This window comes from Equus caballus, chromosome 11 (assembly GCF_041296265.1).
Source record: "Equus caballus isolate H_3958 breed thoroughbred chromosome 11, TB-T2T, whole genome shotgun sequence".
In the NCBI taxonomy this organism is placed as follows: domain Eukaryota; kingdom Metazoa; phylum Chordata; class Mammalia; order Perissodactyla; family Equidae; genus Equus; species Equus caballus.
In genome coordinates, this window is record NC_091694.1 from 11410398 (window position 1) to 11438362 (window position 27965).

At 40.0% G+C, this 27965-nt stretch overlaps 1 protein-coding gene across 3 annotated transcripts in view; it reads right to left on the minus strand.

Annotated features, from left to right (window-relative positions):
* MAP2K6 (mitogen-activated protein kinase kinase 6) overlaps nt 1–27965 on the minus strand; it is a 116939-nt gene that overhangs the window by 41350 nt on the left and 47624 nt on the right. For all 3 annotated transcript variants that reach the window (XM_001498752.7, XM_005597237.4, XM_070226969.1), the window contains exon 2: nt 1414–1480. In XM_001498752.7, coding sequence (XP_001498802.1) covers nt 1414–1480 — 67 coding nt within the window. The remainder of the gene's footprint in view (nt 1–1413; nt 1481–27965) is intronic.

Below are 27965 nucleotides of genomic sequence, written 5' to 3' on the forward strand. Positions count from 1 at the left end.
TTGCTGGTGAAATCTGAAGAAGCTCTATGGTTCGCACCAATGCCAACTTCTTAGTTTTGATAATGTACTAGAGTTGTGTAAGATGTTAACATCAAGGAGGAGGATGTGAGCTTGGGGATGGATACATGGGACTTCCTTGTATGCTTCTTTGCGACCTCCTGCGAATCTGCAATTACTTTAAAATAAAAAAAATTTAAAGTCTATCCCATAAAGTCTTATACAGGTGGTACAGGGAAGCCACATATTTGACTCTAAGTGCTCAAGAAACCAATAAAAAAGGAAAAGTTACTAATTACACAGTTCATGGGTCCACAGGAAAAAAACAACCAGAGGCACCAAAAAAAACCCAATCTTGAAAATAGATATGGAAAGAACGTCCTCCTGTAGATCCTCACGAAAGGAACAGTCTAACTTCAGTTTGGCCCTTGAGCTGCAGTCCGGAACCGTGAAGAATCACCTTCCTCTCAGTTTTGTTCTTAGAGGTTCTTCAGTGGAAAGTTTGTTTATATTGATGCACAGAATGCAATGACTAACAGTCTTAGCAGTCTTACATGTCATGATCATTTTTACTAGCTCATTCCAACACCAGGGGGCGCACTTTCTGATAGGCTGGATCAGGGTTACAGTCAAAAACCTTTACAAAGGAAGGCACTTTTGTAGAGATGAGCAAAAGCCTTAAAAACTCAACCTTCCACTGGGATGGTCTCTCTTTGTACTTGCCCTGCCTCTTTAGTACCTCTGCTGTGATTTCTTTTCCTTGGAATTTCCATTCCTCCATGCATATGCTTCCATAGGCGATCATACCACCAGCTGGATACCCTCCCCACCTCACAGAGAGACAAAGAAACAATACGGAGGCTCAGAGAGAGGGTGTCCTGCTTCACTGGGAGTTGAGCTCACTCAGGGATTTGGACCAAAGCCTCAGCTAATAAAAAATATGTTCCTTTACTTCATTTCGCCTTCTGTTTATATGGGACAGGATTGAGGTGTCAGGATGCTGAGTCCTCACCAAATACCATCTTTCTGTCTCAACCCAAGTTTTATAGTAGCGGCTTTCACAGGGAGTTGCTTGTTCGCTCAAATCTATATGGAAAAGGCAAAACTTCCATGTCCAGTGAGCTTCCTGGACATACGTAGGACCCCATCTGCCAAACGCATTTGTGACACTCAATTTTCAGCCAACCAGTAATATGAGACACTCAGTTCAAAGCTACCCATTCAATGACTGACCGAGTATGATTATTTCAAGTCTCAGAACAATGAGCACATGGCTTCCTCCTTTAAAGGGCTCCTCTTTCTAACACCTATTTCCATAGTCAAGGTATTGCTCACCAGTCCAAAAATGAACACCCGTTCCCTGGACATCTGTAAAGTACAAGTGTTTGGATTAAGATGAGCATCTTGCCAACTTACGTGGAACTGGTCTGAGGTTGTTCAAATGCTTCTTTTGGAATTTTAAGGCCGGGGTTTCGCTTCTTGCCTATAGGGAAAGACGTAAGGATAAAGTTAAAGTCTAAATCACAGTACGAGCTCAGAAGCAGAAGAAAAGGGCTGATCTGGGAACGTAGCTCTCATCTCCCCATTCAGAGCTCCACTTCCTACCAGGAAGTCTGTGAGTGACAAGCAATCAAGTACCAGGCTGAGCAGAGCTTCCCAAATGCAGACCGTGGTCATGGATGAGGTTTCTCACCACTCCAGGGTGAAAATGTCAGAAGAAGAATGCCAACTCTCTTTACCGAGGGAGACCTGCCCTTTTCTCCCTACTGAGAGTTTGTCATTCCAACTTCTTTGTTCTTTCTTGTACATAATGATGGTAATGGTACATGGTGTTGGTTAAGTTTTCTGGTTTTGTTTTTGTGTTTTTTTGAGGAAGATGGGCCCTGAACTAACATCTGGGCCCATCTTCCTCTACTTTATATGTGTGAGGCTTACCACAGCATGGCCTGACAAGCGGTGTGTAGGTCTGTGCCCAGGATCCAAAGTGGCAAACCCCTGGCTGCTAAAGCAGAGCATGAGAATATAACCACTATGCCACTGGGCCAGCCTTTTTTCTTTTTACTGTCAGTCAAACGCAGTTACCCTTATCTGAGTATCCCACAATTTTCTAAATTGATCTGTGAATGACTGATAGAGTTAGCCATGGAGGTAGAATAAAAAATACTTGCCCACTATTCTGCCCTGCCCATTCTCAACCACCTTAAATAAGACGAAACACCTAAGAGATGGATAGAGTAATATTTATTTACATTTGCCCTGTTCCAAAAAGTATTAAGATAACACATGGGCTCATGCAAGGAAATTTTCCCTTCTTTGGGGGCCAGATGGGAATATAACTGATGTGTTCATTCCCGGGCTGAAACCACAAGAGAGCTTGGCTCAAATACTTTTGTTGATGGGTCAAAAAGAAATGCCAGCTCAGAAAGCAGATCAGAGAAAAGAGTCTTGTTAAGGGCCTGGGATTTTTCCTCATCAAAGGAGATGCTGTGTCTCTCGGTGTTTTTGGCAGGGGAAACCAAAGCAGAGCTGGACGGAACGCCCACGGTTCTACTGTCTTTCTTGCCTCTTCTCTACACTGCTGATGAGCACTACAGAGCTGACACAATCCCAGACAGGGCCCTGGAGGGAAATCCCAAAGCTGCAAAGAAACTTATCAAACAAAGTAACCTCTTTGCAGGAAAATGACATCCAAGGACTTCAGTGATTGCTCAGCATCACAGAGCCAGCTCACATCACATCACAGACCCAGGCAGAAGGAGAACGCACGTCCCCGGACACCCAGGGCAGAGGTCCTTTCCTGTTCCACAGTGGAAGAAGTTTAGAGATGATCAGACAGCATGGGGTACAGGGAGTATGGGGTTTTGAGTTTTTCAAAAAACAGCTTACATCTGGTTTCTCCGTTCGCCAAGTGATCTCCAGAATCACTTTTCCTCTGATTCTCGATATCCTCAATTGTAAAATGGGGAAGTAACATGAATACTGACCTTATTGAACTGATATGGGAATCAAATGAGATAATATAGGAAAGTGCACTGAGATACCTTAAGTAGGTGTTAATTATAATCATTTAGAAAAAGAATCCGTAGGCTCTCATTCAAAAATAAGTCATTTAAGAAATCACAATCAGAATTCGCCATATTATCATAGCTCAATATAACGCATAATTGAGTCCTTTTTTTTTTCATGCTTTCAAAATCCAAAATCTAGATCAATTCTGCCAAGCTGTATAAAGCCAGGAAAAAATATGCTTGGCAGCAATCAACCCAGAGAAAGCCTTTTACAATGATCTTCTTTATAACAGGTTTTCTCAATTCTCCCTTCATTTGGGCTTATCTATATATTTTATAAGTTTCTAAACTCACCATTCACTTTCCTACTCCTGGAGTCCAGGAAGCTATTTAGCACATGTTACTAAGTTGGTCAGTTATTAGTACATAGAGCTGTGCTATGTACCAGGAACAACGCGAAGTGTGTGATCTGTTTGTGAGAATCCAACTAGATAGAGAGCCTAATTCCAACAATTCCCATCCATAGGCCTCCGTCAAAAAGATAGGGAATGCTGTTTTCAATGAGATACTCTAGTAAGGAGTGAATGACAAATTCAACTTGTCCAGATAACACGTATTGCAAAACAGGCGACAGGTAATTCAGGTAATCCCAACAGATATGACTCTATAATTCTCTCAGATAAAACAAAACAAAAGGAAAGTAAAATATAGTTTGCCTGTGAAAAAGGCTCCCCAATTGCCCTTTAAGCAAACCAAAAGCTAAAATTACTCTTAAATTCCTACATCTCTCTCTTCTACAAGCTTTCTTTCTAACTCAGCTCTTACAAGATAGATGTCAAGAGAAACAATTATTTACAGAGAAAAGCTCCTTTGAAAAACTTTAACATACCAATAAGTATTATACCATAGCAATTAATTATTAGCAATTCATTAATAGCAATCAATTATTACCCTATAATTCAACACATCATCAAAATGTCTAAACAAAGAAATAGTAAACTAAGAGAGAGATGAAAAAGAAATCTTTTGGCACAGAGATTAAAGGAATAAATGACCAAAATAACAATAAAGTCTTCGAGGCGTGAAAAAGAAGGCCCCTGGTTCTCTTCTGACAGCAACAAGAAAAATCGTTCCAGGAGACACAAAACCTAGTTGAATTACACAGTAAGAAAATACCCTGCCTTTATTTTTAAAAGTAGATCAAAGAAGACACAAATCACAAACACACACACCAACATTCCATAATTCACTTACGTGCCCGTCACTGAAAGAGCAGCCCAGCAAGAAGTCAGCAGAATTGATTCTGATGAGGTTTTCAAGGCTGCAAGGAAGGCTGGCAGAGGAAAAGCCCACCGAAGGTATTCACTTAGCTCAGAAGACCACACTTCAGCAGAGAGAAACAGAACTGAACTGACTCCACCCCCTCCTCAAGTGCGGATTGCAGCAAACCTCTGCTAGTTCATTGTTCCCGCGGAACTGCAACTTCAGGAAGGGAGAAGGGAAGTGGGTCCATTTGGACACCAAGGCGGGACATTAATCATTAACCAGACTTGGAGGAATAAATCTATAAAGCAATTCTGGAAAGGACAGCATTCCCCAGCCTTTCTATAAATGCCTCTTTCATTTCTTAAAAGGAAGAAAAACAATATGTGGTCAGTTTCCAGCTGTGTTTATTTCAAAGCAATCTGTTCCATCCAGCAAGGCTGCCAACACCTGACGCTAACATTTAACACTGTGTTTAAAAAAATTAATGAGAGGGAGCAAGATGAATAATAAAGCTAAGTGGCCAACTATGTGAAACAGCCTTTTCCCTTGATATTCTAAAGCAAAAATGAAAAATATACCAGAAAATAGGTTCTGTATTATGTTGCATGCTAGTAACAAGCCTTCTCAGGGGAGAGAATTTTGTAGATTTCTGCAGCTCTCAACCAGCTTTGCCCTCTTACTGGTACAATTTGCCAAGGGTAGACCTTCCCAGCCTGATTGAGCATATGTGGCACTATATTTCATCAGCCGGTGTCACACGCATGCCCATTTTCTCTGAAAATATTGTAGTCACACCACATACATATATTTGCAAAATTCATCTTAAGCCAAAGCTGGGTCACTATGATCCCAGCCTAGAACAAAATGGCACTGGGGAAAAAACGAAAAACAAAAAACTTTGCCAATAGTTAGAAAACAGTTACCCGGCCACAGAAATGTTCACTAGCTCTGACCATACCGAAAATGATGGGGTATGAGACCTCTTGCTCAGCACCCACTCAGAGAGGCAAAGCACAAAGGACTTCTCTCATGTGCCTTCTTACATAAAACACAAGATTGTGCTCCAGTGCCAACCTAAACAGCAAGCGAATCCCACAGGGTCAACAGAAGGTGGCATCAAGAGGATATGCTGACGCCTGAATATTTGTCAGCTTGGCCAAGGGTTGGGGGGGCATGATTGTGAGGGTTTATGATTATTGACACAGCTTTACAAAAGGATGGCATTGCTTCCAGTGCCAAATTTATTTTAAAAATCTTGTTTCCCAATGTGAATGGGATTTCCAGCCAAGTAACTGCCAACCTGGAGGCCTTGGCTGTCCCCTCCTTAATACGTGCATCTGGGCTTAGATGCCAAGGGTAGCTGGCACTAAAATCAGCAGGGAAGTGTCATTAAATGTTATTAAATCGCAATGATCAGATGCAAAGCAACTAACGGAGCACGGCAGAGGGAAGAGAGTGCAGAAAGCAAGCCGACTTTACAACAGTGTTATGAAAGTGGACATACACGCTTCCGTTCCCCAAACCACCGGATCTCACCCACCACTGAGACTGCAGCCAGTATGCCAAATTTCTTTGGAATTACACAAGATTTAGAGAAGGAAAGCTGCAAAGCTCATTCTAAAACAGGCAGTCATTATGATTCCAAGGAGGCAGATGAATCTCCTACAACCCTGCCTTTACCTGTGTGTCCCCTCTGCCTAGAGGTTCTAGCCTTTTGTGGACGGGAGCTCAACCTTCCAAATTCAACTCACTTATCACACACCCCACAGACCCTTTTCAGACCTTCCTCAGCACTCCGTAAGGATCACTGTCCACCCGTGCCAGCTTCCACATTCTGGCATCTAACACACAATATGAACTCAATGCCACCTTACAGAATCTGTAACATTTTAGTTTAAAATGCCCACTCTGTCTAAAAAAAACTCCATGACTTGCTTCCATTTATATTCCTCATACCTTTTCTCACAATCTCAAATTATTTTTGCATGTACTTATTACTTATGTTTACCATCTATCTTCCCCATATAAGTCCCATACAGCAGCAATTTTGCCCAGTGCCTGCACATCGTAAATATTTGTTGACTGAACATTTGTTGTTCTTTTCTTGACTGTTTTGAACACTACTATTAGAGGCTTCCAAAATTAAAAAAAAAAAAAAAGACACACACCAAAGTAGAAATAATACAAAGTTAAGCATCAACAAGACCTCATTTTAAATCCCAGCTGTGTCACTTATTAACACTGTGACCTTGAGAATGTTTCTTAAACTCAGTTTCCACACCTACAAACCAGAGATGAGAGACTCAGGTCATTGAGAGATTCAGTGGGCACAATACATGAGAAGTCGAGTAGCATCTAGCACAGAGTAGCCTGTGAACAAACACTAGTTTCTTTTCTCCCTTCCATGTTTGTGCTTATATTTTTTAAATAAGAGCTAAACAAAATGTCCCTCATATGGGCAGCTTATTTCTTCAGACATCTTCTTCTGTTCTTCCTCTCTTGCGTTATTTATATGAAAATTACATTTTTCAAACATCTCATCAATCTTGAACATAGTCTCCTGATTCCCACTGACTATGGGAACTATTCCAGCTCTTCAGACTCAGGACCTCTGCGAGTGAGCCCTCAGAATCTGTATTTTCTTATAAAAGGTTTCATTTTTTCATAGCAGTTTTAGATTCAGAGCAAAACTGAAGGGAAGGTACAGAGATTTCCCCCACACTCCCTACACCCACACAAACATAGCCTCCCCCATCCTCAACATCCCCCACCACAGTGGTACATCTGTTACAACTGATGAACCTACATTGACATGTCATTATCACCCAACGTCCATAGTTTACATTAGGTTCTCTCTTGGTGTTGTACATTCTGTGGCTTTGGACAAAGGTATAATGACATATATCCATCATTATGGTATCATACAGACTATTTTTACTGCCCTAAAAATCCTCTGTGCTCCACCTATTCACCCCTTCCTCCTGACCAACCCCTGGCAAACACTGATCTTTTTACTGTCTCCATAATTTTGCCTTTTCCAGAATGTCATAGAGTTGGAATTATATAGTATATAGCCTTTTCAGATTGACTTCTCTTACTTACTAATACGCATTTAAGGTTTGTCCATGTCTCTTCAGGGCTTGATAGTTGATTTCTTTTTAGCACTGAATAATATTCCAGTGTCCGATGCAGCACAATTTATTTATCCATTTATCTACTGAAGGACATTTTGGTCGTTTCCAATTTTGGCAATTATGAGCAAAGCTGCTATAAATATCTGTGTGCAGGTTTTTGTGTGGACATAACTTTTCAACACTTTTGGGTAAACACCAAGGAGCATGATTGCTGGATCGCATGGTAAGAGTATGTTAGTTTTGTAAGAAATGGCCAAACTGTCTTCCAATGTGGCTGTACCACATATTTTTTTGAAAGCTCCACAAGCGATCGAAGATCCCAGTCAGGTCAAGGACTCCTTGTCAAGTATATGTCCAAGCAAAGTGTCTCGTTTTTCACCATTTCCCTCTTCATGATAACAGTTACTCTCCCCCAGCTTCCCATCACTTCCCCCATCACCAACCAGTTCTTTCTGGCTAGTAAGAATTAAATTCCAGACGAAGTTCCTCATTGGGCTAGCTATACCTTTGAGCCGAAACTGTCAATAATTGACCAAAGTAGGCACTGCAAGGAACAAAAAGGTCATTAAGCTACAACTTCTGTTTTGAAAGAGCCAGAGGATAAGAAAAACCAGTTCCTGTATTATCAGGGAGTATGTGTGGTGTACAATCCAAGTACTACACCGTGAATACATGGGAGGCTCAACGCAGGAGAGAAGAAATCAGGCTGGGGATATTAAAAAATGATCCCAAAAAAATAAACCCCATTTTAGGTGGTCCTTTGATAATTGGTAGGATTTGAGGGCACATGAGTGTTCATTATACTATTATGTCTTCTCTTATATATTTAAATGTTTCCATAATAAAAAGTCTATTTATTTTTATTGGCCCTGAGCTAACATCTCTTGCTGATCTTCCTCTTTTTTTGCTTGCAGAAGATTCACCCTGAGTTAACACCTGTGCCAATCTTCCTCCAAAAAGTTTTTTTAAAATAACGGGTAGAATTTTGACAATCAGAACTTGGGAAGGCAATAGTGATATTCCAAGTAGAATGAGGAGGAGCTCCCAAAGGTGGTAAGAAGGCACTGTGGTATCTTCAAAGAATTGTGAGTTGTCTACTTTGGATGAAGTGAAGGACAATAATAGAGAGAAGGCTGAAAGGGTAGCTTGGAGCCAAAGACTGAAGGGCTATAACTAATAATTTTTAAATTTCAGATGTAAGAAAAGAATTCACCTATGTTTTTCAGGAGAGGAGTGTCATGCCATGTTACTTATATTTCAAAAAAAATGTAACAAGATTAATCTAATATCTGAAGGATGTTTTGAAACTGTGGTATACACACACACACATACACACATAAACCCACATGTCCACCCCTTGCTGTTTTAAGTTTCCAGGTCTTTGCTCATATTTTCCATGGAATGTTTTTATCACCTGTCTCTACTGGTCAACTTTGACACTCAGCTCAAGCATGCTCTCCTCCAGGAAGCCTTCCACAAAAGACAGGCAATAAATGCCCTTCATCTGTGCGGTCAAAGTACCCTGGATGTGTCTTTACTATCTCCCTTCCTACAGTGATTGATTGAACGCAGCAGCTCACTCATCTCTTGCACTAGAATGCAAGGTCTTCAAAGCCATCCCCCATGCCTTACCTATGTACAGAGTAAACATTAGACTCAAGAAATAAGAGGCAGAGACCACAGCAATCCAGCTAATAAATAAGCTGCTTAAACTTTACCGAGGCAAAATTTATAAGCTCTGGTAAGTTACTGGAGAAGATGAGGAACGTAGTGGTAGTAGTAGTAACCTGGCTCTTCCACATCCGAATGAAATTAAGTGAAAAAGGAAAGTCAGGTCAATTGGGGTGGGTGGTGGGAGAAGGCAGATAATGAGTTCCAATTCAGATGTGTTAAATACAAGATGCTGGAGGGACATGGGACAGATTTCAAGGAGACAAATGGAGCTTAAGAGAGGGGTTGGGGGAAAAATAAGTACATCTTGGGGCAACCAACTGAGAAGTGGAAAGCTGAAGGAGACAGGCAGGGAAACAAGAAGTGCACGAGAATGGAAGGCAGCCAAGGCAAGAACATTCTGAGAGAATGAGATTTGAATGAAGAATCAGGGAAGGACACCAAGAATTGCTGGACGTGTCAAAGGAGACTAAGCCAGCATGTGAAGAGCAGCACCACCAACTCAGCTGGAAATGGTCCTACTTTCAAAGAATTGAAAGCACTCAGAAGGGCTTTCTTACAGCTTCAGGTGATTGAAGCACTTTTTTTAGTCCCGGTAGAGCTGAAGTGTGTTTTGTCATGTTAACAATTTGGTGCTGACTATGTGCTCTTGAAAGAACCTAAGAGCAAATCACAGGCAATGCCCTCCAGTTGTGGTCTGGGCCCAGAGCGAAGGTAGGAGGCAGGCAGTGGTTAGGAGGGGAATCCCCACTGTCTGTGCTCATCTCCTTCCTCATTCATATGCTGCTTCATTCACGAGTCTTTGTCAAAAGGAAATGTAGTCATAAGGGTGTGAAAAATACCACTTTAAAATAAAAACATAGCAACAAGTTGCAAAGAAATTTAGTGATGTGTTTCATCTTTTCAAAATGCACACTGAGTTTTGCTTAGGTTTAAAAATAGCACTCATATTTTAGAGATAAATAGTGAATTGTCTCCAAATAAAATATAATTCCAGGATTTGCTCAGAATATTGGGGGACAGGGATGGAGATATAGATGAAATAAGATTAGCCACAAGTTGGTAATTGTCAAAGCTGAGTGATGGATACATGGCGGTTCATTATACTGTCTACCTTTGAATACGTTTGAAATTTTCCAAAAATTTTCTTAAATAACTACTGAATCACGGAAAACTCTCTTTTAACAGTTACAAGAGAGAGATAGTGAGTACGAGGGTTGAATTTTTTCCTTGGGAGAAGTGGATTCTTTTTTCCCTCTGGTCCAAGATCACAATTCTAATAGCAATGTGATCACCTCCCTTCTAGCCAAGGAAAACTACAGGGTAGTAACTTTGATTCAACTGGCTGCTTGAAGACTAAGACATGCAAAGAAATACACTGGAGAGTTCTTCATCTATATCCCTCATTAGAGTGCTACCAGTACAGAGTCTGTTCTGCCTCTCTCCCAGCTTCATCCAATTTCTTTTACTGAGCTGCATTCTACCATGATGCCATTGACCCAGGTTGAGATACGGCTTAAAAAGAAGGCTCTAAAATTCATCTCTGTAAGGACGTTTTTCATTACCTTACTTAACGCCCTCTTTATAAAGACTTTTAGGGGGGAAAAATTGTTATTAACAACAACAAGAATTGGCTTCTCCTGTATAATTGATCAATCTCTTCTATGGATGATGTGAATGTTTCTCTATGTGTTTCCTTCCTTGGGTTGATGGCCTAGGGCCAAGCTGGGACTCATATTCATATTCATTTCGGAGTCAGTGTTTTTTGTGGCTCTATTTCATTTCTGTCTTACCTACTCTTTTAATAACATTTTATTAGAGAACATCTTAAATATGTGAGAGAGTAAACAAAACTGTTATAATCTATGTACCCATTCCCAAACTTCAATAAATATCAACTCATGGCCAATTTTGTTTCATCTATACTCCATCCACTCTCCCAGATATCAAATCATTTCATCCATAAATATTTTATGAAATATCTTTAAGGAAACTGACTATTTAAAAAAAACATAACCATAATATCATTATCACATGTAATATCTACTCAAAAGTCTCATGGTCTCCTATAAATCTCAAATATTTTTAAATTACAGTGTGTTTGAATCGGGATCAAAATTAGGTCCATGTTTTACAATTGGCTGGTAAAGTTTCTTAGGTCCCTTTTAATCTAGAAGCTCTCCCTCCATTTCTTGTCTTCAACCCCTACCCCCCATGTAATTGTTTTGTTAAAGAAATCTGGTCATTTGTCCTATGAAGTTTCCCACTGGATTCTGTGGATCCTATCCCTTGTCGTTGCTTCACACATTCCTCTGTTATTTAGAGCTTGATCGGATTCGAACTTGACTTTTCTGTTTGGCATGCCTACTTCACAGGTGGTCTCACTTACTTTTAATTTACGTTAAATTGCTGAATTCCAAGCATCCTAGTAAGCTATCTTAAACGCTTAATGGAAAAAGGAAAAAAAATGAATAAATAAATGAATAATCCCTCAACAACACTCAATATTCAACAAACTTTTTAATCTTTGTCAATTTGATAAGAAACAAGGGTGCCCCATTGTTTTAAATCACATTTTAAAATATTTAATGAAGCTGAGTATTTTTTTATATGACTACTGACATCTGTATTTACTTTTCTATGAACTGCCTGTTCAAGCTATTTGCTCATTTTTATATTAGGTTATTATTATTGTTTTATTTGTAAGAGAAGACATTGTTCCTTTTGTAGTTTGTGCTGCAATGCGCGCGCACACACACACGTTCCTGAGCGAGTCCATATGGTTGGGGGATTTTTTTCCTCTCTTGACTATATAAAATTTTAAAATTTTTACATTCCTTTTTGGCCACTACACTTTTAAAAGGCAAGAACATTTTTTCCTCTTCCCCACAGGACTAGACAGTTGTCCAAATACCACCTGTTAATCTATTTGTTTCTCCATTAATTTCACACTTCTTCTTAATATTTATATCTCTTATATAGTCCTCTTGTATAAGTTCTTTGCCTGCCATGCCCAAAAATTATTAAATCTTCATGGTCACTGCAGACATCTCTGCTTGATCCTGACTTTAACAGAACTCTTTCTAGCTTTTCACCTTAAGAAATTATACTTGTTTTGAATTCAGCATAGACGTATATAGCTATTCATATTTTAGTAAGGAGGCTGATAACAGCTCTCAAAGATATGTCTATAGCTTAACCCTCAGAACTTGTGAATGCTATCATGGCAAAGTTTTTGCAGATGTGATTAAATTAAGGGTTTTGAGATGAAAAGATTATCCTGGATTATCCAGTTAGGCCCTAAATGCCATCACAAGTGTCCTCATGACAGAGAGGCAGAGGGAGATTGCACCTGGAGGAAAAGGCCATGTGAAGATGGTGACTGAGACTGGAGTGATGTAGCCACAATCTGAGGAATGTTAAGGAATGCCAGCACCTCCAAGAAGCCAGAAGAAGCAAGGAATGGATACTTTCCCAGAGACTCCAGAGGGAACCGATCTGCCAACACCTCGATTTCAGACTTCTGGCCTCCAGAAATGTAAAAGAATAAATGCCTGTTGTTTTAAGCAACCAAGTTTTTGGTAATTTGTTACAGCAGCTACAAGAAATTAACACAGTGAATTACTAGAAATGGACACTGAATTTCATCAAATTCCCTTTCAACATTTATTGAAATAATCCAGTGTCCTTTCTACCACACCCAAGCTGCCACACTCTCTAACAAATGTATTTCTTACTTTTCCCTTTCTCTTTTCTTTCCTTCTCCATTTCATTTTCACTCTGTTTCCTTCTCAACTGCTTATGCCATTGGCCTTCTGAGCATCCTGTGATCTTGCATTGCCAGTGATGATAGAAACTTAGAGTCTGCTAATCCTTGGTTTCAAGAAACATCTAGAAAGTCTTAAACTTGAAAAATAAAAGGGAGCAAAACAAGCAAAATTGAGAAATTAACTCCAAACTAGGAGGAATGGGTGTTGGTAGATGGCTCCTTCCGGCGCCTTGGGGGATACCCTGTGCTGGAACAAGAGCGGAGATGCTGGCCTCCTGCCAGCTCTTTCTAACTTGATGCCATCTTGGAGGAAAAATCATGAGGAAGAAATGTAGCCCGTTCCCCAGGCCTGTGGCACATTCTGAATTCCTCACATACCCTGCCAACAAAAAACAAGAAGGTAAAGAAACCATGGCCAAAAGCAATATCAAAAAATAGGGCAGGATGCTCTATCTTGAAACTTAAACCTTGCAGCCTGAAAAAACTCAGAATAATCCTTTGCACACATGGTTGTTTCTGCAATATCTCGTCACCTTTCTCTCCAGGGAGGCTGGACGTTTTTGAGCCATGTTTTGCAAACCACAGCCTGGCAAAAGACCACGGTGGCCTTTGCCTGTTGTTCTGCGACATACTTTCCCGGCTTAGTGCATCTCCCACTGGTGGTACTTCTGGTTAGAGGTTCATGACAGTCAATTAAAAAACAAAGACTAACAAATAGCTTCAAGAAAACCATAAAATTTAAATGCAACGTTTTCTGAAAAGAGAACACTAATTTACAACAGCAAACAACTTATTTTCAAAACAGTTTTCTTTATTCAAGTCTAGTCATATTTCAATACTATTTCAGATCCTCATGGAATCCTTAAGGGGAAATTCCACAGTCCTATGGAAAGACTCAGGCCCTCAGTTTTCACTCCTGAATAAAACATGGTCACTGTAATTAAGAAATATTGCTTCAGGCAGCGCCGTAACTCAGGGTGTCAAAGAAAGTGAAGTTCTCTAATCTTAGGTAATAAGTCTAGAAATTCCAGGCAGTCACCTTGAAACATGTAAATTAGTTTACCTCCAAGACTGAGCATAAAATGTATATAAATTCCTTATTGTACCAGTAGAATGTTCCACCTACCTATGTCATCCGAAATACGAGTGTAAGGTTTAAATATCCTCTGTGAAGTCTTATACACAGTTAACTATACAATTTCCCCAAACTGCTTTTAATGGCTAACCAAAAATATGAGGAGATAATTTATAATGATCCCTGGATACACTAATTTTATGAGATTTTCTTTAAGCTGCAGGTTTTTATTGGATTAATTTCAACTGATTATTATTGAGGGTAATTCTCACAAGTCTTTATTATATTTTTTTAAATTATTTTATTGAGGTCATATTGGTTTATAATGTTGTGTAAATTTCAGGTATACATCATCATATTTCAACTTCTCTGTAGACTGCATTGTGTTTACCACCAAGAGTCTAGGTTCCATTCAACACCATACACATGTGCATCCACAAAACAAAAAGACAACCCACCAACCGGGAAAAAATATTTGCAAATCATATAGCCAATAAGGGATTAATTTCCAAAATACATAAAGAACTCGTACAACTCAACAACAACAAAAATGAACAGCCTGATCAAAAAGTGGGCAGAGGATATGAACAGACATTTTTCCAAAGATATACAGATGGCCAACAGGCACATAAAAGTGTTCAACATCACTAATCATTAAGGAAATGCAAATCAAAACTACAATGAGATATCAAAAGTCTTTATTATTGGGGAGCAGAGTGAAGGACTGAGGGAAGTGCCCACTCATAGCTATATATAATCAGATGGTTAAGTTTAAAAACAACTCAACATGGGGGCTGGCCCCGTGGCCGAGTGGTTAAGTTCGCGCGCTCTGCTGCAGGCGGCCCAGTGTTTCGTTAGTTCGAATCCTGGGCATGGACATGGCACTGCTCATCAGACCACGCTGAGGCAGCGTCCCACATGCCACAACCAGAAGAACCCACAACGAAGAATACACAACTATGTACCGGGGGGCTTTGGGGAGAAAAAGGAAAAAATAAAATCTTAAAAAAAAAAACTCAACATGACCTTTAACCCTGGGGTTAAAGGAGCAAAGCAATATATGCAATGCCACTGGATAAATACACGTTGCATAAATGAATGCTGAAAGTTGCCAGGTCAGCTACACTGCTATTTTTGGCACGTGCTCTCTTATGAATAAGAGGCTGCTCGTGAGAATAATAAAAGTAACAAATATTTATTGAGAATTTATTATTTGCAAGGCACAGGGCTCAGCATTTCACATAAATTTTTAATTTAATGATCACTATAACTATATGGCATAAATATTACTTCCTCCATTTCAAAGGCCTTGTCCAGATACACAGAGCTTGTACAGATGTGAGCAGTCGGCTTTCCCATATCATATAATTTGTATTTAGTCTTTCGATTGTCATTACTCTTCTTCACAAGTCTATTTCCACTAGCTTGTAGAAGGATTATTGCTGAACTGTGTCAGAGCTATATATAAAATCTGGGATCCAAAGAAAAAATTCCCCTGTATAGGCTTTCTATATCTTTTTCTACGTCTAGACTTCTCTAGATAACAAATGCATGTTACAAAGCTGTTTACCAGGAACTAGCGTGACATGACCCAGGTCTATTGGGAGATCAGGACTCAGTCAAAAAGCTACATTGCCATGAACTTTGTCCAAGATATTTTAACCTTTCTGGACTTTAGTTCCCCTGATGCTACAATGGAAAACATTATGTCAATAAACTAGCTAATTTTCTCATTAAATGGTACTCTGGTATTTGAGAGGAGCACTCTATCAGCTTTATAGATAACATCGTTAAGTTTTATTCTGTGAGACAGCTCTTATAAACTAACACCTCTTCCCTAAGAGGATGCTGATGAAAGTGACAAGACTATTCCCTACCTGACATAAATGCAGGAGGTTTATGCCCTTTAGCATATCTGTACAATGAACTATTGTACACATGCATGATGACACATGCATGCTGCAACATGGATGAACCTTTAGCTTATGCTAAAGGACATATTGGCATATGTCCCTACCTTTAGCAGGAGGGTGATGGTCAAGTGACTATTTGAAAGTTGTGACTATGGCTCCTGTTTGCAAAACGCTGTGTCTTAGCAATACCTGTGCTATGTGTGGTGATGCCTCCCTCTCAATATCAAAGAAAAGGATGCTTAGGGCAATAATAGATTCATTGATCACCTGGTACTAATGGTAATCTCAGCCTGATGCTCCTTCCTTCCTACTAAAGGATTCACCAGTCCCAGGCTAGACTGAACACTCAAGGTCACCGAGACTCTTAAATCTGGCTATATGCCAGAAACCTTAACGTTCAAAATAAAACAAATGCACAAAACCAAATATATCTCAAGAATTGTCTTGGGCACTTTCTGTGTAGGAAGAATTCCTGTCTCTTACTAGGGACAATGTTTCCTCTCCAGGAAACTACTCCATTCTCCAAAGCCTGAAAAACACATAAACAAACAAACTAGGCTTCACATCAAATAACACTCTCACTGTATCTGGCCATAAAACCAGAATGTGTCCACTGGTGGTTGTTGGACTTAAATACAGCGCAAACTCTGTGAAAACAATTTACAAAACATGCTCTCCTCCTTGTTGCAACCTCTTTTCACTTTCACATCCAGAATTTTTCCAGGTATGATATGTTCTAGACAATTTTAGCATAAGGCTCTTAACTTTGTAACACAGGTCTCTTCATCAAAAGTAAACATCAATGAAAATTATAAAATACACAAACTTTTCAAAAAAGGTAATGTGGGGAAAAACAAAGGAACATAGCATACTGAGGAAGAAATAAGGATCTAAAGAAAGGATCTTTGGTATTTGGGTTTTATGCACCTTTGTTACAGCTTTCTAAAAGAGGATGGGAAATCTGAGGAACAGTCCAGCTGAGAAAAGAAGCCAGAGGAAGAAAGGGACAAAGAGGCCAGAGAAGCACACAGAAATGACGGAGCAAAGTCCCAGTGGACATCGTGGGATTAATAACACAGTGGAGAGAGTGTGGACTCAGAGAAAGGAGTGGAGGGTCTCTCTTTAAGACAAGAAGAAAGAAGGGCATAAAGTATGACAACAAAGAGAAAATTCAATGTGAAGGGAAGTTGAGAGAGACACTCCGTATTGACGTATAACAGGGTGTTCTGCCAAGATGTCCCATGGGGTCCTAGGAAACACGAAGCCAAGAAACATTAGAAACAGCCAGAATAGGTCAGCAAAGGAGCTCCTGTAGTTTCAAATGAAATTTTACCAAATACTCTTGCATTATTTAAGCTCCTGAGGAAGCAGCTAATTTCTATGAGAAACCTAAGAGAAAATTCCAACAGGCAACTCAACTATGTAAGGCTGGAAGGTAGGTGTGATCTAACACTTCCTTATTTCTTCTAAGAACCTCCTCCATTCCAAAGTTGCTCATCATAAAACCTGGGAACAAATGAGTCAGAGTGGTTCCCAGCTCAAGAACTATCCGTGTGTCTCAAAGGTCACATGTGAGTATGTGAGGCATTTTACTCAAGAAATTTTAGAAAGTTTGCTACTAAAAAGTTGGAATTCTTAATCTCCAGAGTTGCAAACCCCAAGGTCTAAAATAAACCCATGGTATTATTCTGCCCTCGATTTTTATCATAACAGCTTTATTGATATAAATCACTTAACGTACAATTCACCTATTTAAATCGTACAATTCAATGGTTTTTAGCACATTCACAGTAATGCAACCATCACCACAATCAATTTTATAACATTTTCATCACCCACAAAAGAAACATCATGTCCATTAGCAGTCACTCTCCATTTTCCTCCAAAACTATCCCTCCCTCTGGTCCTAGGCTACCACTAGTCTACATTTTGTCTCTATAGATTTGTCTATTCTTGACACTCCATATAAACAGACTCATACAATATGCGGGCTTTTGTGGCTGGCTCTTTCACATAGCACAATGCTTTCGAGGTCCATCCATGTTGAAGCATGCATGTGTCAGCACGTCTTCCGTTCTATTGCCAAATAATATTTCATTGTACAGATATACCACATTTTATTTATCCCATCATCAGTTGATGGACATTTAGATTGTCTCCACTTTTTGGCTATTATGAATAATGCTGCTATGGACATTCATATACAAATTTTTGTGTGGACCTAAGTGTTTCCAACTCTCTTGAGTATCTACCTAGAAATGAAATTGCTTGGTTAAATGGTTACTCTAACCTTTTTTGAAACTGTCAAACTTTCAAACTTACAACTGCCAAAGCAGCTATACCATTTAACATTCCCATCAGCAGTGTATGAAGGTACCAATTCCTCCACATCCTTGCCAACATTTTGTTATTCTCTTGTTTTGAATAACAGTGGATATGAAGCGGTATCTCATTGTGGTTCTGATTTGCATTTCTCCGGTAATTAATGATGTGAGCATAATTTCATATGTTTATTGGCTATTTGTATATTTCCTTGGAGAAATGTCTGTTTGAATCCTTTATTCATTTTTTGATTTGGTTATCTGTCTTTTTATTACTAAGTTGTAAACATTCTTTATATATTCTCAAATATTATCAGATATATGGTTAATAAATATGATTCTCTCATTCTGTGGGTTGTTTTTTTACTTTCTTGATGGTGTCTTTTGCCACACAAAAATTGTAATTTGATGAAGTCCAATTGATCTATCTTTTTCATTGGCTACTTGTGGGTTTGTTGTCATATCTAAGAAACCATTGTCTAATCCAAGATCAAGAAGATTTACACCTAGGTTTTCTTCTAAGAGTTTTATAGTTTTAGCTCTACATTTAGGTCTTTGATTTATTTTGAAGTCATTTTTGTATATGGTGTAAGGTGGGGGTTCAAATTAGTCCTTTTATGTGTACATATCTAGTTGTCCAAACACCATTTATTGAAGACTACTCTTTCCCTATTGAATTGCCTTGGCATCCTTGTTGAAAATCAACTGATTGTAACGAGAGGTTATTTCTGGACTCTTGATTCCATTCCATTAATCTATTTTGTCCTTATGCCAGTATCACACTGTCTTGACTACTGTAGCTTTATAGTAAGTTTTGAAATCGGAAAGTGTGATTCTTCAAAGTTTGTTCTTCTTTTTCAAGGTTGTTTTGGCTATTCTGAGTCCCTTGAATTACCATATCAATTTTAAGATCAGTTTGTGAATTTCTACAAAGAAGCCAGCAGGAATTCTGATGGGAATTGCATCGAATCTGTAAATCAATTTGGGAGTATTGCCATCTTGATAAAATTCAGTCTTCTGACCCATGAACATGATATATCTTTCCATTTATTTAGGCCCTCTTTAATTTCTTTTGACAGTGTAATTGTCAGAGTATAAATCTTACACTTATTTTGTTAAATTTATTCCCAAGTATTTTATGATTTTTGATGCTATTATAAATGGAATTGTTTTTCTTATTTTTATTTTCAGATTGTTCATTGCTAGTGTATAAAAATACAATTGATATTTTTATATTGAATTTGTATCCTAAAACCTTGCTGAACTTGCTTATCCGTTCTAATGATTTTGTAGTGGATTCCTTAAGATTTTCTACATACAAGATCATATCATCTACAAATAGAGATATTTTCATTTCTTCCTTTTCAGTGCAGATGGTGGATGGCTTTTGTTTCATTTTCTCGCCTAACTGCCCTGGCAGTACATTGCTGAATAGAAGTGGCAAGATCAAATGTCCTGTCTTGTTCCAGGTCTGTAGGGGACGCCCTCTGATTTTGCCTTGACTCTTGCCAAGCCCTCATATAGACAGTTATCACTAGATAAATAAATGAGGGCCGGATCTGGTACAGTAATTTCTCCTCATTATTTAAAATTCCCTAGGGGCTGGCCCCGTGGCCTAGTGGTTAAGTTTGCGCGCTCCGCTGCAGGTGGCCCAGTATTTCGTCCGTTTGAATCAAGCCACGCTGAGGCAGCGTCCCACATGCCACAACTAGAAGGACCCACAACTAAAGAATATACAACTATGTACAGGGGGGCTTTGGGGAGAAAAAGGAAAAAATAAAATCTTTAAAAAAAAAATAAAATTCCCTAAAATGATGGTGAAAGCGTAAATTGGTACAAACTCTATAAAGTATAGTTTGACAAAAATCTGTCTTACAAATGTACATTCCCTTTGTCCTAGCAGTTCCACCCCTAGGCCATATCCTACAGATATATCTCCCACTCATGCAAAACGATGTACATACAAGTTTGTTCAACACAGCACCATCTGTAACGTCAACTATCCAAAAACAGGGGCTGGACTAAATGAAGTATAGAGCATTCAAGGAATGAAACTCTATGCAGCTGAAAAAAAGAATGTGGATGTTTTTTAATATATTGATATAGAAACATCTCCAAAATACATTAAGTGTCAAGATACAGAGGACTACATACTACATAGTATTTAAAAATGGCCAAAAAACATAAACAGATTTGCTTGTACAAGCATAAAATCTTTGGAAGACTACATTAGAAACTAGTAATATTGGCTGCCTATAGGGAGGGCAGCCAGGATACTGGAGAACAAAGGTAGGAAAAAGCCAGTCCACTGTAAACCTTTTGTATACTTTTTCAAATTGAACCATATAAATATGTTTCCTATTCAGAAAACTAAGTTTAAAAATTGAAGAATAAAATCAAATGTCATAAGAGACAGCAAATACTTATTAGAAAATAACAGAATAGTCTACAAAGGACTGGAAAGACGGGGTGCATGGTGGTATCAGGAGTCCTGACATTGTCAGAACCTAGGTTCTTTTTCTGAGTCTGCTGCTAACTAGGAACTTGGAGACATAAGTTGCTTAACTTTTCTGGACTCAATTTCCTTGCCTGAAAATTCTGGGATCAGACTAGTTCACAGCCTATACAACTAACAGAGTCAAAATTTTCTGAGGCCAACCCTATGCTAAGTCCTTGACACGCATTTGAATCTCAGAACCTCTCTACAAAAATAAACTATTTCCTCTAAAACTTAGAAATAAAAATACCCTATGAGCCAGCAATTCTACTTCTGGGTATATATCCTAAACAACTGAAAGCAGGGTATTACAGGATGAATGATATTCCTAGAAAATTCATATGTTGGAGGCCTAACCCATGGTATCTCAGAATGTATTTGGAGATAGGGTCTTTAAAGAGGTAATCAAGTTAAAATATGATCCTTAGGGTGGGTCCTAATCCAACAGGATGGGTGTCCTTCTAAGAGGAAATTTGGACACACACACACAGAGGAAAGACCATGTGAAGAGATGGCGAGAAGGCAGCCATCTATAAACTAAGGACAGAGGCTTCAAGAGAAACCAACACCTTGATTTCAGACTTCCAGCCTTCAGAATTGTGAGAAAATAAATTTCTGTTGTTTAAACTACCCAGTCTGGAGTACTTTGTTACGGCAGCACTAACAAACTAAAACACATGTCTCCAAGAGATATCCGCACTTCCATGTTCTCAGCAGCATTGTTGACAATAGCCAAAGCGTAGAAGCAACCCAAGCGTCCATTGACAGATAAATGAATAAATAAAATGTGGCATATACACACAATGGAATATTACCCAGCCTTAAAAAGCAAGGAAATTCTGACGCACGTTACGATATGGATGAACCTTGAGGATATATGCTAAGTGAAAAAGTCCAGTCACAAAAAGACAACTACTGTACGATTTCACTTATATGAGGGACCTAGAGTCGGTAAATTCATAGAGACAGAAAGGAGAACAGTAACCAGAAGTGGGGGGAAGAGAGAGAAATGAGGAGTTGTTATCTACTGGGTATAGAGATTTAATTTTGCAAAATGAAAAGAGTTCTGTAGATGGATGGTGGTGATCGTGGCAGAACAATGTGAATTTAACTAATGCCACTGACCTGTGCGCTTAAAAATAGTTAAGACGGTAAATTCTGTGTTATGTTTTACCACAGTTAAAAATAAAAAATTTTAAAGGAAAAAATGAACCATTATTCTCATTTTACAGGTGCAGAAACTAACATTTTTTCTGAAGTTCCAACAGTCAGCATTCCCATCCAGGTCTGAATCCAAAGCCCAGGTGAGAGGTACTACTTTTCCATCCTAGTGCTAAATTGCTTTATTTTATTTTATTTTTTATTTTTATTATTTTTTTTATCAAGGTACTGACTGCTTTATGAACCTTACAGAAGCAGCAGGTCTTTTTTTTTTTTTTTTTTTTGGTGAGGAAGATTGGCCCTGAGCTAACATCTGTTGCTAATCTCTCTCTCTTTTTTTGTTTTTCTCCCCAAAGCCCCAGTACATAGTTGTATATCCTAGTTGTAAGTCATTCTAGTTCTTCTATGTGGGATGCCACCATGGCATGGCTTGATGAGCAGTGTTTAGGTCCACGCCCAGGATCCAAACCTGCGAACCCTGGGCCACTGAAGTGGAGGAGTGAACTTAACCACTCGACCACCAGGCCAGCCCCTGCTTTTTATTTTAAATCAAGAAGAAACACTAATTTTTATGCTTTCTTCATATTACTTCCGAACTCAAATTGTTTTCAGATGATTTTGCTTTCCCGAGAAGTATATTGTTAGTTTAGCCGCTTTGGAGGTATAAGCTTTCTTCGGAAGGCTACTTGAATTGTTCCCATACTTCATCTCACTTACCAATCTCTATATTCCTTACTGTACTATGGTCTTTTACCTCAAGATCCAAAAAAGGAAGAATGAAATGGAATTTTTCCAAAATACCCAGTGGCTATACTCACAGACACCCTGATAGCTTCCTCTGTCTACGCCCAAGACCACATTCAAAAGTTAAATGCATGGGGCTGGCCCCGTGGCCAAGTGGTTAAGTTCGTGCGCTCCATTGCAGGAGGCCCAGTGTTTCGTTGGTTCGAATCTTGGGCGCGGACATGGCACTGCTCATCAAACCACGCTGAGGCAGCATCCCACATGCCACAACTAGAAGGACCCACAACGAAGAATATACAACTATGTACCGGGGGGCTTTGGGAAGAAAAAGGAAAAAAAATAAAATCTTTATAAAAAAAAAAAAGTTAAGTGCATTACTACTTCTCCCAATTGTCTCAATATCCACAAGCTAAGCTTTGGTCTCTGAAAAGCTGAAACTAGTACCGTCCCAGGGGGTAAGACTGTGCAAAGAGTCCTGTTCTCCCTGTGTGCCAAGTTGCAAACAGGTTGGGGTTGGTGGGAAGAACGGAATGTCCTATTCCAAAAGGAGGGGTACAGAGGCAGCCACCAGCAACCAGAGGAGCTGCCATGGTGTTTAATGTGCTGTGGAACGAAAGTGAAAGAACATGCAGGGGTTGAGGGGAGAGATGCAAAGTTCTAGGAAATGAGACCAAGCTCTTTAGAATGTTTAGCTCTCAAAAATATAAGCCCCACAAATGGCTGAATGATTTTTTAAAAACCATTTTTTTTTAATTTTATAAGCAAATAATAAAACATTCAACCTGGGAATATCAGGTTAATACTTCAAATCCTTCTGTTATTGGGGAAGAGCAAACAGCCAAGTAAGTGCGCTGCCAAAGAGATATTATAGAAAGTAAAAGCACGTTTCCTAGGCTTGGCTCCCCAGATATTCTCACAGTAAGTCCAAATCTGTTACATAAGGCTCCAAAAAATTGTTCAAATTCTATGGTGGTACTGAAATTCTATTACAGTTAATATTCTTTGGAATAAGTAGGCCATTAACTAGGGCCAAGATTTTTTTCTTTTACAAAATAAAATAGCTATGGCTCTTGTAGCATCTCTTTCATTGCAGATTACAAACTGTTATAGATATTCTCTGGCAGAGGCTGTCGTCACTGGCCACACCATGCTTCCTTCTGAGTACTTCCATGACCGCATTATTTTTCGGTGAACCGAATACTTGTGCAAGCACCAGCTGAGCACAGCTTGGTTCACCCTAGGAAGAAAAATGTAGACAGATAACATTCAACCTGTGTCTAAGCTCAAAATCTATCCCACAGTCTTTATGCTCGGGGCTTAAGAGAACTTGCCTCTGTGGTAGCTAGGAAGCAGGCCAACTGATGCTTCATGGCGGGCCCGGTGCTGGCACAAGAAGGGTTAATGTCTTACCCAAGGGGCCACATAAACTAACAGCGCCACCAAGAAGGGAACCAAACAGATAAACACACACTGCTTTCATTCATTCATCCTCAAATATTTACTCAGTACCTATTATGCATCAGCAGTGAGCGATGCCCTGAAAGTAAGAAATCAATTAGAGCTAGCCCCCTCCTCTTGCCCATCCCCACCACCCTGGATGTCTCTTCTGTAATAATTAAGTTAAACTATGATATTCCCAGAGGCTGCAGGAAGGACAAGGGCAATGGTTACTTTCTACTTGGCCTAAATGAGCTGGGGGGTGGGGAAGATAAAGTCAGGTGGCCCCTTTGGTTAATCCCTAATCTTTGAAGAAGTCTGTCTATGCCTCTTTCCTAACTGCCAGACAAGTTTAATGCAAATTAGTCAAACTGGCATTCAAGAGCCGACTCTAGTCATACTATCTGCTACTTTCACCTCTAAGAAGTAACTAAGAGACAGCTAAAGGGAAGTTCTTCCTATTTCCTTGAACACACCCAACCGTGGTCTTGACTCTATTCCTCTGGCCATGCTGCTCCTGTCACCTAGATATTTCACCTGTCCCCACCCCGTGCGATGCACACACAGAGTCCTCTGCCTGTTAAGAGCTCTTCTTCCTACACTTTGGTCCAATGGCTTCTTCCCAGGAACCTGTCCCCAGCCTCCCATCTCCTTCCCTTTCCCTGCACCTACGAGTCTGGAAAGTTATCTGTGTGTCTACTGCTTACACGGTCAGGTCGTGGGTCCCTAACATTTATTGCAGGCCCAAAGCAAGGAATTTAACAACTATCCCGTCTGCTAATCCTCCCAAATGCATAATAAGTTGTTATCCTCATTGTGCAGGTAAGAAACTGAAGTTCAGAATGGTCAGGTAAATATTCTAAGGTATCACAGCTAGATAAGAAAGGAGCAAGGTGTGTTTTGCCCAAATCCTGAATTTTCCTCACTTGACCATTTGGAGTATAGAGTGTGCATGGGACAACTCTTGCACACCACTCTCAATTTCTCTCCACCCACCTCCAACTTCCTTCCCTGATGTGGCTTTCTAATTCAGCACAGGTTTTGACCAGCTTCCAAATAGATGCAACTTGACAGTGCCTCATCTTTGGCTCTACCAGATACCCTCTTCTGTCTCTGGATTCCTGCTTGAAGAGTTCTCTGACATGTGATGGAACCTGCTGGGCCTGCTGACACGCAGAACCTAGGGGTTAAACATGTGGGGCAGTGAACAATGACAGACAGGAGCTGATGGATACTCCCTTTAGTCACCTGGACACACAGTTCTGAGATCCGATGGTATTAGAGCAATCAGTTGACTCCAGCAGTGACCCCTGCACTGGCTTTCCCTCCTTCCCTATTTCACCCATCTTGTCCCTCCAACTTACTGAGATCACACTGACAAACAAGTCTCCTGCACACAAGCTTCTATTTCAAGCCCTGCGTTCAATGTCAGTAGGTAGCAGAAGTGTGGGCCAAAGCAGGAGAGGGCTCAGCAGGAGCACAGGTTATGGTGCAATCTGCCCTGCCCCTCAAATCACATGAATCAGCAGATCCAATGATGCTTATGGTGTTCTTGGAAGAATGCATGACTCATCTGTGGATGTCAGCCAGCCTTCTCTTCTCAGTCACTCCTGTGCTGGCACAATAGACCCACCAATGGAATGGCTCAGGTGTAGGGAGGGAGGCTGTACATGGGTCCAACAGTATGGGCTCCCTCTTACCAATGACCTAGCCATTGCCACTGCTGAATGTCCAACCAATTAATAGCAGAGATATATGCCGATCCCTATAGCACCTTCAAGGATATCAGCCAGCCCCTTGGTGGAAGATTGATTATAACAGACCACCTCCACCCTGGAGGGGAAAAGGAAATAGTAATTCATGCTTACTGGACTTCACGCATACCTACTCCAAATATGGGTTTGCCTCCTCTGCACGTAAAGCCTCTGCAAGCACACTCTCCAAGGACATAAGAAGACCTAACCTACCAGCATGGTATCCCACACAACACTGTGGCACACCGAGGGACTGATTCATGTCAAAGGAGATGCAACAATGAGTGTATGACCAAGGAATCCACTACAGTCATGCGCCACATAAGGACGTGTCAGTCAACAACGGACTGCATAGAAAACGGTGGTCCCACAAGATTAGTACCACATAGCCTAGGTGTGTAGTAGGCTATACCATCTAGGTTTGTCTAAGTACGCTCTACGATGTTCGCACAATGACAAAATCACCTAATGACACATTTCTCACAACAAATCCCTGTTGTTAAGCGATGCATGACTGTAGTTTGATCACACACCTCATTGTTCAAATGCAGCCAGCTTAAATGAATGGTAGAATGGCCTGTTCAAGTTAGGGCGCTAGCATGAAGAGAACAACCTGCTCTTCCAGTATCACCTTGATTCATACCCCACCCCTGGGATTTCTGCAAGGAGGCTTGTTTCCTTTCAGTGGGCAATGGTGTCGAAAATGGTGGGTACTAGGTGTGCCCGTTGTTACTTGGGTACAATTTCTTCTTGGTCCTTTCACCAATCAGAGATAGGAAAAATATGAGTGCGTGTACACATATACGTACACACAAATATACACACACCCATACATTAAAAATATACAAATGTATATATATGAACATATACATCCATGTGCATATTTTAGAAATCATGAATTCACACCAATATGGCCAATTCCTATCCATCCACAGGGTTCTTTTTGCCTTCTCCCATTTGCTCATTCCTATAACACATCTGAAAGAGTGTCAACATTGTTTCTCCATACTACTGTATGTTTCTCATTTTAAGAGTGATGAAATTTTGTCCCAATGCTTCCCAAAAGAATTACACTCCTGACTTATTTGCCAACAAAGTATCACATACCCATGCCAGAACCGATCTCTGGCAAAGGACGTGGGACTATCATGTTTGGCTTACACCAATCATCCTCCCCATCACCTCCACCCTTGGGACTGGGTCCGGGCCTCCTCTCAAGTTCATGATCACATGGAGGTGGGTGAGATACTGGAAGAGAATAGGGTTTCTAATAGGAAGAAGGAATGGGAGCTGCAGAGCACCGATATCAGGGAGGCCACCAGCTGTATCTGCTACATTAATCTACAGCCCATAGAGTGGGTTGGGCAACATAAATCCTCTGAAATTGTATGTAAAATTTTCTTTGTGTGTGCACATGCATAATTTTCTGAGGGGAGGATCTTCAGTCATCATCATTTCTCAGAAGATTCAGGGACCCAAGAAAAGTTTAGAACCATTTTCATTTTAAATTAGCACAGTCCTTAATCTTAAATTTACAGAGCACAAAAGGTTTCCAGGAACTTAAACTCCAATTCAGAAAATGCAAGAGTTTTCTCAATCTCATTTATTACACTTCTGCTTCTAGGGCAGGAATCAGAAAACTGCATGGGCCTCTGTCAAAACACAAATGTTTGTCTCAATTTGATTCCTCTTTGAGCTTGTTCCTAGAGACTGACTTTCAGGCTTCTAGGGCAATTAAGGGGCACTAAATCCTCAGCAAATTAGACACACTGCCTTTAAACTCTCATTCTTCTAAAGAAAAAGGGGATTGACCAGGAGTCCCTGAAGGAATAAAGGAAACAGAAGTGCAAACTGTCATAAAGAAGAAGAAAATCCGTGGTTTAGGAGCCAAAGAGCAAATGTCAAGGCAGTTTGTCAGTTTCAATGTGTTCTCAGGACTTTATTCCATTGGCCCCAAATGCAGCATTCAGAGTCCTAGAACTATTACCACCATCTGGGACAGCTGTGGTAATAGAAAGAGATCAACTTGTCCAGACCTTTAATCCTCTAGGGCTCCTTCAACAGTCCTATTTATCTATCTGAAAAGGCTGAACACAAAGGCATCTACTGCAGCCATTCCGTGGGGTAGGGAGGGGGATGGGACGTTAAGAAGCATGTGCCCTTGGGTGTGGCTCTTCAACTTTGCCAAGCAGACAACTGCTGTGCAGACAGAGATGAA